At 44.2% G+C, this 10,564-nt stretch overlaps 1 protein-coding gene across 1 annotated transcript; it reads left to right on the plus strand.

The window, feature by feature from the left end:
* Nucleotides 1–580: 580 nt before the first annotated feature.
* Nucleotides 581–2,717, plus strand: ZFP1 (ZFP1 zinc finger protein; the record flags this gene model as incomplete). The annotated part of the gene is made up of 2 exons (XM_084256620.1): nt 581–742; nt 2,646–2,717. 2 exons carry the CDS (start codon nt 581–583, stop codon nt 2,715–2,717), a joined length of 234 nt encoding a protein of 77 aa, XP_084112746.1.
* Nucleotides 2,718–10,564: the final 7,847 nt, after the last annotated feature.

Below are 10,564 nucleotides of genomic sequence, written 5' to 3' on the forward strand. Positions count from 1 at the left end.
AATATTTCCTGTTTGGCTCTTTAGAGAAAAGGTTTGCCAGCTTATAACCTAGTATTTTCAGCACTTTGAATGCTATTTTCTGGCTTCTATTGTTTCTGTTCGAAAGTCAGCTATCTTTTTTTTTTGTTGTTGTGATATTGATGTGACAAAGCGTTTCTTACTCTGGGAATTTTCGTGGTTTTATCATCATGTGCCAAATTTTGGTTTGCTTTATATTTATCATGTGTGGTGTTAACTGGTGTTTCTTGAAAATATAGTATGAGCTGTTTTGAAAAGTTCTCAGCCATAATTTCTACAAACACTTTCTGTTGCATTTTCCCTTTTCTGCTAGGACTCCAGTTGCAGGTATATTAGGATCAAACTTTATAGTCTATCTTTTGGTTTACTAGTCATCTCTTCGCCTGTGTCTCTATCTTGTGAAATCCAGTTACATCCTTTTTATGGCGAGGCCTTTACTTGTCTTACATTGGAAAGTTCATCCTCTTATGTTTATTAGTCTTGGTGAACAAAGATGTACAGCTGGCATCGTGTAAATTTTCATGATGAAACAAATTTTCATGTATCGTTTCTGTATAATCGAATGTTGGTCATTTCACAGGGATCGGTTTCAATCACGGATGTGACTGTGGATTTCACCCAGGAGGAATGGGAGCAACTCGACCCCTCTCAGAGGATCCTATATATGGATGTGATGCTGGAGAATTATAGTAACTTACTATCAATTGGTAAGTCTCGCTTATTAGAACTTCAGAGTCTGTACTACCTTTGTTTTCAGGATTCCTGAAATCTGAGCAGTTAGAAAAGATACATCTGTTTGTTTCTTCTTCGGCACTATCAAACCTGACCTAATTTTTCATGTTAGAGAAATGAAAAGAATTGTGGATAGCAGTTAGAAATTGCCAGTTCAGGACTTTCTAAGGAAAATAAGCAGAATCGGAATCTAGTGTAAGTAATATAGGAATTATGAATGATTGGTTCCCTCTGAAATAGTTTTCAGAGACCTGAATCTCTATCACATGTCTCCCTGATTTACTTTTCTTAGTATTTTTATAAATTTTTGCCTGGTATTATCAGGGTGCAAAGGAAATCATCCCAAAACCTCTGGATTTTTCTAGGCTTGCAAATAAACATCAGACTGACAAGAGAAAAGCTCAGAGATGTTTAATAACATGTATATCTTCATACATGGGAGACACCCTGTAATTCACTTCCACAGCTTTAGATGCTATCTTAAATAGCTTAGGTAGGGCAAGGGAGGTTGGGGGGAAGAGAGCAGTCGGGGTGTTTATTGGAGGAAAATGAAATACTTCTGCTTTTTTCACTGAAGAGAGAAGGTTCTTCTGGAAAAGACCCATAAAGAGAAGTTTAGATATAAACATCAAAAGTAACTTCCCCCCAATCTCCAGAGCTCTCCCATGAAATAAACCTTTTGTGCAAAACAGGTTTTGGGGTAGCAGATGTTTGTACCCTTAAACCTTCAACATCTTAAACCTTTGTATTGTGTGTAATTGCTCTTTCATATGGACTCTGATTTGTAAAGCTAATTTGCTAGAATGATAACTTTGCTGTTTTTGCTCATGGGAATTGACATAATGGCCTCAAGGAAGATGTTTTTGAATATAAAAGAGTGACTTTCTTGTCCTGGATACAAATGGCAGCAGGATTGCAAGAGTCGGAAATAACCAGTAATATATAATGAGAGTAAAATTTATTCAAGTCCCAGGTTATGGCTGGGTTATTTAATCCTTAAAATCTCTTCAATAAATGCAGAAGACTGGTTTGGGGAAGAAATTAAAACATTATATGGGAAAAAATCAGGTAAGATAGCAAAAATTTTCCAATTTTAGTAGGAAAAAAACAACTGAAATTAGTAACAGCAAGTAGTAATTATGTTGTAAGGATCTTGACTTCATATTTCCTACAGAATGAGTTTCTAGATAGTGCCATCATTTACAAAAGTGTTGCTTAGAGATTTGGAGCTCTTCAGTCTTGCGTCTGCAAAGCTGTGAGGAATGTTGCCTCTAGAAAGTAAGTTGGTATAGATTAGCAGAGGAGGAGAGTATGGGACAAGAGCTGCAGGCATGTAGATGAAATGCCAGTCAATGTTTTAATAGCTAAACTCCATTCTACTTAGGTATTTTCCCATGACATCATCTTCTAACCGATTTTCTTGGTCTCTCTGTCCACTGTTCAGTGTCCTGAGGACACGGTGCATCTCTACTATCTCATCTGTACTATCTCTTCCATATTCATGCCTCGTTCAGTACCATTTGTTTTAATTTCATTTTACTCATTTTTTTTTAAATAATAAATTTTATTTTTATATTCCCCCATACAATTGCAAACGCCCCATTCTGACCCCAATCCTTCCCCTCCCGTCCCCCACCCCCCAACATTTTACTCACTTTTAAGGTCATTTTGTAACTTAACTACTTGTGTCCATTGTCAGTTTCTGCTTCATTTATGGCCACAGGCTTTTTGTCCTTTCAAAGGTTATGAGCTGGGGAAAATTTTGTATTGGGGACCTTAGATGGAGCCATTCTTGTACTATTAAAAGACCCTTCATTGGAACGTTCGTGGAGACTTCATATTCCATAACATTACAGTGTTAGGGCTGACAAAGTATTTCATGTGCTCTTCCCTAGACGTGTGGAAGGCTGATGACCAGATGGAGGGAGACCACAAAAACCCAGATGAGCCTGCGAGGCAGTTTATAATCTTCAAGAACCAGATGCCAATTGAGGAAAGAGATACTCTTTCTGAACAAACATTTAACCTAAGTACAGACTTTGTTTCTTTAAGGCAAGTACCCTATAAATATGATTTATATGAAAAGTCTTTGAAATATAATTCAGACTTACTTGATAATAATAGAAGCTATCTAAGAAAGCCAGCTGACGAGTGTAATGGATTTGGAAAAGCACTCCTTTATCTGAAGCAAGAAAAAATCCATACTGGAGTGGAATACTCTGAATATAATAAGAGTGGAAAAGCCTTCAGCCATAAAGAAGCCATTTTTAAACATCAGAAAATTAGAAATTTGGTGCAGCCTTTTATTTGTAATTATTGTGACAAGGCTTTCTCCTTCAAGTCTCTCCTCATTAGTCATAAGAGAATACACACTGGAGAAAAACCTTATGAATGTAATGTGTGTAAGAAAACCTTCTCCCATAAGGCAAACCTCATTAAACACCAGCGAATTCATACTGGGGAGAAGCCCTTTGAATGTCTTGAATGTGGAAAAGCTTTCACCCACCAGTCGAACCTCATTGTCCACCAGAGAGCACACATGGAGAAGAAGCCCTATGGGTGCAGTGACTGTGGCAAGACATTTGCGCAGAAGTTTGAACTTACTACACACCAGAGAATTCACACAGGAGAGCGACCCTATGAGTGTAATGAATGTGCGAAAACCTTCTTCAAAAAATCAAACCTCATTATACATCAGAAAATTCACACAGGGGAGAAACGCTATGAGTGCAGCGAATGTGGAAAATCCTTTATCCAGAACTCACAACTCATCATACACATGAGAACTCATACCGGAGAGAAACCTTATGAATGCACTGAATGCGGTAAAACATTCAGCCAGAGGTCAACTCTCAGGTTACATTTGCGAATCCACACGGGAGAGAAGCCCTACGAGTGTTCTGAATGTGGGAAGGCCTTTAGCAGGAAGTCCCGTCTCAGTGTCCACCAAAGGGTTCATATGGTGGACAAGCCCTGAGCCTGCAACCAGGTTGTACTGTGGAAATCCTCCGAGTGGGGAGAAACCTCATGAAGGTACTGAAGTTGGGGGTTCATACTGAGATACGGTCTGTCAATTCAAAAGTTATGAAAGTCGAATCTTCTAGAGATATACAAAAGGTTAGATGGGACACCTGAGTAAAGAATATTTACCGGAATATATCTGATTGTAAGCAGACACACAGAGCTCTCACAATCAGCTTTTTAAAATCTCAAGTATTCAGGAATGAAATATTTTGGGCAGTAGCATAGAGTGTGGACAGGTGGTACCCTAGGAAATGAGTGGTTCTGTGATGAAATGCCACAAGACAGATTATATATTTTAGATTTGCACGTGTGAATGTAACACGGTCACTGGGAGTTTGAAATGCTTGTTCTTCTCTGTGGTGATTAGGACACATTAAACAGGATTTTCATAAAACACATTACCACGTTTTTCTGGCACATTTGCAAATGAAATTTATAATTGTGTATTACAAATGAAATAGGTGACAGATTTTTAAAGTAGCATGGAGCATATATTTTTCCCCTAATGCTTGCTGGCGTATGTAAGTAGGTATGGCCATTGTTAGTGAACTGCCTTTTCAATAAATAGAAGACAGTGGTGACGTTTTAACTGGTTCCTGGGCTTACTGAAGATTTTTCTAGAGACATTCACGTAAATGTGCAAGTTTGAAGTAATTGTGAGGGGGTTTTGAGTGAAAGGAGGCAGGTGGGGTTGTATACCTGAGTATGTACTGCAGGACAAAGCCAGGCTGCATGAAGAGCATTCGTCTGTCCTGTTCTCATTTGTCAGGGGCTGTTTGTATACCCACGCCTGTCCTTTCCCAAAGTACTGTGCATTTTGTGTGTGTTTCTTTGAATATTTTATAAATTGTCTTGCAAAAAGTAGGATGCATATGTAGTTCCCAATTGTTACCTTTCAGAGACCTTAAAGGAAAAATAATTTATTTTCAGAAACTGTTAGTAAATGTCTAATTGCTTTTTCAAAACATCCATGTTTGTAGCTTACTTTAGAAATGAATTTTTTGCAGTTTTTTTTTTTAAAGGAGACACATTTGCTTTCTAGAGCTTCACTAGCACCAGTCAAAGCATTACTCTTTGAAACATCACTTGCGCTATAACTTTTCCTTTAAAAATTCACAAACATTTTGACACTTTTTAGTGATTCTCTCCATATAGTGTTTGTAGATTAACTTACAAAACAATTTTTTTACATAAAGATACGCAGTTTTAAGTGTTATCAAATCCTCAGTTTCCGCCTTTCCGTAATCATACATTAAAATTATGAATGGCAACCATAACTGGCTTATTTTCCTTTGTTAATCTTTAAGATCATTGATGTACTATGACTGTATAGGATGATGAGTCTCTCACAACTGGGAAACTATGACTAAGGTAAAAAAAAAAAAACCCAAAAAACAAAACCAAAAGAGCGTCAGTGAAAAAGACTTGTTTATCAATGCATATTGTGTTTTTTTGGCAGGAACCAAAAAAAAAAAAAGTGAGACAGAGAATGACCATCAAAAGGGACTGATTGAAAACATACCTTGAAGGATAGTATCCATGGAATCTCTGTAGCAGCAAACTCCTCCAGGTCAGAGGGGAAACAGTATATGGAGGCGGGGAGGGAGAAAAGGACAGGAGTGAGGGAACAGGAAAGAGAAAGAAGAGAGCAAAGACATAGGCGTGAGAAGGAACAGACAGAGGAGACACGGCGTGGAGAGAGGAGAGGACAGTGAAAGCTACGAGGAGACAGGAGAGCAGAGAGAGGAGGAGAGAGTGAGCAACAGTGAGGAGAGAGAGGAAACAGTGAGTGATGCAGACAGGAGGTCTAAAGAGAAGGGAAAGCGTGGACACAGGAGACTAAGGGACACAGAGAAGTTAAAGTTATACAGAGAGAGGGGGAGACGGGAGCAGGAGAAATGAGGGAGATGAGAGGAAGAGAGGGAGAGAGAAATACAGTGAGATAAGAGAGGGACGGTGAGGGGAGAAAAAAATAGGGAAAGAAATAAGAGGAAAGAGAAGAGGTAGGAGAGGACTAGCGATAGACAGGAGACAGGATCGAAGGGGTGAGAGCAAGGCAGAGGATGGAGCTAGGGGAGGAGAGCTAGGAGATAAGGCAGAGAGAAATATAGGAGACCTAGGAGAGAGATGGGTGAGATCAGGAGAGAGATGGGAGGAGAGATGGGACGAGAGGTGGGAGGAGAGATGGGGGGGGGGTGATACGGAGAATCGGGAGAGACACAGTAGGAGAGATAGGGAGATCAGGGGAGAGAGAGGAGAGATCAGAGATCGGGAGGGAGATAGGAAAAATAGGAGGAGAGCTAGGAAAGAGATAGTGGGTGAGATGGGAGAGAGGGGAGGAGTGGTAGGAGGAGAGAGAGGTGAGATAGGAGGAGTGAGAGAATGAGTGATGTGGAGCCAGATGGGGGAGAGAGAGGGAGAGCGATAGGAGATCAGGAGAGAGATAGGGTGAGAGATTGGAAGGGGGAGATGGGGGAGAGAGGAGGAGAGATAGCAGGAGAGAGATATGAAGAGAGATTTGGAGAGATAGAGAGGGAGACAGGTAGGGGGAGAGATAGTGGGAGAGAGATAAGGAGAGAGGATGAGTGATGGGAGCAAGATAGGGAGAGGGAAAGGGAGAGAGAGGAGAGATGGAGGGTTCGAGATAGGGAGAGAGGTAGGAGGTTTTAAGGGGGGAGATAGGAGGAGAGATATGGGGAGAGAAAGGGACAGATCAGGAGAGAGAGAGGGGGAAAGACAGGTGAGATGGGGGGAGGGAGAGAGTTGCGGGTGGGATAGGAGAAATGGCAGGAGAGAGATACAAGAGATAGGGAGAGAGAAATGGAGAGAAAGGTAGGGAGAGTGATAGGGCGAGAGATCAGGAGAGAGAGGAGGAGAGATAGGGAAAGAGATCGCAGAGAGATAAGGGGAGGGCTCAGAGGAGAGAGAGGAGATAGGGAGAGATATAGCTGAGAGACCCGCAGGGGAGAGATGGGGGAGAGAGAGATCGGGAGAGATAAGGAGAGCTAGGAGGAGGGAGAGATAGGGAGGGATGGGAGAGAGATAGTAGGAAAGTTAGAGATTGGGAGAGAGAGAGAGAGAGATAGGAGGTGAGATACGGAGATAGGGAGAAATGGGATAGAGATAAGGATGAGAAGGTGAGATAGGGAGAGAGACCTTAGAGATAGGAACAGAGGGGAAATGGGGAGAGAGATGAGGTGAGATAGGGAAAAGATCAGGAGAGAGAGAGAGAAGGTGAGATAGGGAGAGTGATAGAACAGAGAGGATGAGTGATAGGGAGGAGATAGGGAGAGGTCATGAGAGAGGTAAGGGGAGGGGTGGGGGAGAGATAGATGGGGAGAGATCATGAGAGAGGGGAGGAGAGATGGGGAGAGAGATACGGAGAAGGATAGGAGAAATGGGAGAGAGAGATGGGGAGAGATAGGGAGATTAGGGGAGAGATAGGAAGGGAGATATGGAGAGAGAGAGAGATCAGGAGAGAGATAGGGCGAGAGATGGGAAGGGGGAAGATAGGTGAGATGGGGGAGGGAGAGAGACTGGAAGTGGAAGAGATATAGGAGGGGAGAGATGGAGAGAGAGAGCAGGCGCGATGGGGGAGAGATAGGGGGCAATCGGGAAAGAGTTAGGAGAGATAGGGAGACAGAGTTGGAGAGATAGCAGGAGAGATTGGGAGAGAGATAGAAGGAGAGAGGATGAGTGATAGGGAGAGAGATCGGGAGAGATCATGGGGGGGAGAGAGAGGGAGAGAGATGGAGGAGAGATAAAGTGAGAGACAGGAGGGGAGGAGAGATAGTTGGAGAGATAGGAGGAGATGGGAGAGAGAGGGGGAGAGATATGGAGAGGGATAAGAGGAGAAATAGCAGGAGAGAGATTTGGAGAGATAGGGAGACAGATACGTGGAGATCGGGAGAGAGAGATGGGGGAGAGATAGCAGAGAGATAAGGGGACCCTTAGGGGGAGAGATAGGAGGAGAGATTGGTAGAGAGATAGGAGAGATGGGGGGGTAGATAAAGCTGAGAGATAAGGGGAGAGACAGGAGGAGAGGAGATGTAGGGAGACAAATGAGGGGGAGATAGGGAGCGAGAGAGGAAGAGAGCTACGAGGAGACATAGGGAGAGGAGATAGCAGAGAGACGGGGAGCGATAAGGGGACCCATAGGAGGAGAGATAGGAGGAGAGAAAGGACAGTGATGGGGAGGCGATAGGGAGAGATTATGAGAGAGATGGGGGAGAGATGGAGAGATCAGGAGAGAGGAATAGAGTTAGGAGGAGAGAGAGGGAGACAGATGGAGAGAGAGGGAGAGATCAGGGGAGAAATAGGGAGACAGAGATAGCAGGAGAACCGGAGGAGAGATATCAGGAGAGAGAGCATGAGAGGGGAGGAGAGATAAGGGGAGAGAGAGGAGTTGAGATATGTGGAGATCAGGGGAGAGACAGGAGTTGGGACATGGAGAGAGATAGTAGGAAAGATAGGAGAGATGAAGAGATAGGAGGTGAGAGATGTAAATAGAGATAGGGATAGAGATAAGGAAGACAGGAGAGAGATAGGAGGTGAGATAGGGAGAGAGGTGGAGGAGAGGTGGGGACAGAGATACGGAGAGATGGTAGGAGAGATAGGAAGAGATATAGGAGGTGAGATAGATAGTAGGAGTTGGGAAGAGAGGTAGGAGGAGAGAGGATAGTGAGATTGGGAGAGTGACAGGGAGGCGAGATCGGAAGAGAGAGAGGCAGAGAGATAGGGGTGAGAGAAAGAGATAGGAGGAGAGAGAGGGAGGAGATAGAGAGATGGGGAGAAGGCTAGAGAGAGATTAGGAGAGAGAGGAGGTGAGATAGGGAGAGATAGGGAGACAGTGGACAGATGGGAGAGAGATAGAGGGATAGGAGGAGACATTGCAGGAGAGATAGGGGAGAGAGGGAGAGAGATTTGTAGAGATAGTTAGACACATAAGGAGAGAGATGGGGGAGATTGGGAGAGAGACAATAGGAGAGAGATAGGCAGAGAGATTGGTGGAGAGATAGTTGGAGAGATAGGGAGCAAGAGAGGAAGAGAGATACAGAGCGAGATAGGGAGAAATACGAGGAGACATAGGGAGAGATGAGGGGACCCATAGGAGGAGAGATAGGGAGCGATATAGCTGAGAGATAGGAGGAGTTATGCAGAGATCAGGGGAGAGACAGGAGAAGAGATAGGGAGAGACTGAAGAGAGATAGTAGGAAAGATGGAGATAGTGAGAGATAAGGAAGACAGGAGAGAGGTGGAGGGGAGAGAGGGAGAGATACAGGAGGAGAGGGAGAGCTAGGGAGAGAGGATAGTGAGAGATCAGGAGAGAGAGGAAGAGAGGCAAAGAGAGGGAGAATGATAGCGGGAGAGATTAGAGAGAGAGGAGGAGAGAGAGGACAAGTGATAGGGATCGTGACAGGGAGAAGATATGGAGAGATCATGAGAGAGACGGGGAGAGATCGGGGGAGAGATTTGCAGAGATAGAGAGATATAGTTGGAGAGATATATCCGAGAGATAGCAAGAGAGAGATTGGTAGAGAGGAGACGTAGGGAGAGAGATGAGGGAGAGATAGTTGGAGAGATAGGAGATGGCGGGGAGAGAGGAAGAGATATACGAGGAGAGATAGGGAGTGACATAGCCGAGAGATAGCAGGAGAGAGATAGGAGGAGAGAGGGAGCAAGATGGGAGAGTGATAGATCGGTAGAGAGATAAGAGGAGAGATAGCAGGAGAGAGATACAAGAGATAGGGAGAGATGGAGACAGGAGGAGAGACGGAGGAGAGATAGGGGAGAGATGAGGACGAGTGATAGGGAGAGAGATGGGGAGAGATTATGAGAGAGAGAGAGAGGAGGAGAGCTAGGGAGGCAGATAGTAGGAGAGCTAGGGAGAGATAAAGGGGAGAGATAGGAGGAGAGGAGATGTAGGGAGAGAGATTAGGGAGAGAGACATAGGGAGCGAGAGAGGAAGAGATATGGAGAGAGATAGAAGGAGATAGGAAGAGAGATATGGAGAGATAGGAGGAGAGATAGCAGAGACATAGGTAGAGAGATAGTGAGATATGGAGAGAGATCGGGAGAGAGATAGGGGGAGATTGGGAGAGAGAGAGGAGGAGATGGAGGGTGCAAAATAGGGAGAGCAGAAGGAGGTTTTAAGGGGGAAGACATGGGGAGAGATGCGGGTGAGAAAGGGAGAGATCAGGAGAGAGATCGGAGAGATAGGGAGAGGGACTGGGGAGATGGGGGAGTTCAGGAGAGAGACAGGGAGAAAGATACGGAGAGGGGTAGGAGGAGAAATCGCAGGAGAGAGATACAAGAGACAGGGAGAGAGACGGGGGAGAGAGGGAGAGATAGGAGAGAGATCAGGAGGCTCATGAGAGAGGAGGAGAGACAGGGAGTGAGATTGCAGAGAGATACAGGGCGAGATAAGGGGAGAGTTAGGACGAGAGATAAGGGGAGAGATATGGAGAGAGATAGTTGAGATCACTGGAGAGACAGGAGAGAGACAGTAGGAAAGATAGAGATGGAGAGATAGGAGGTGAGATATGGAGATAGAGATAGGGATAGAGATAAGGAAGACAGGAGAGATATAGGAGGTGAGATAGATAGTAGGAGTTGGGGAGAAGGATAGGGAGAGAGGGATAGAGATAGGAGGAGAGACAGGGAGACAGATGGGGGAGAGATATGAAGAGGGATAAGAGGAGAAATTGCAGGAGAGAGAGAGAGGGAAAGAGATTTGCAGAGATAGTTGGAGAGCTTGTGAGAGAGATAGGCAGAGAGAGGAAGAGAGATC

This window comes from Talpa europaea (assembly GCF_964194135.1).
Source record: "Talpa europaea genome assembly, chromosome: 16".
Classification (NCBI taxonomy): domain Eukaryota; kingdom Metazoa; phylum Chordata; class Mammalia; order Eulipotyphla; family Talpidae; genus Talpa; species Talpa europaea.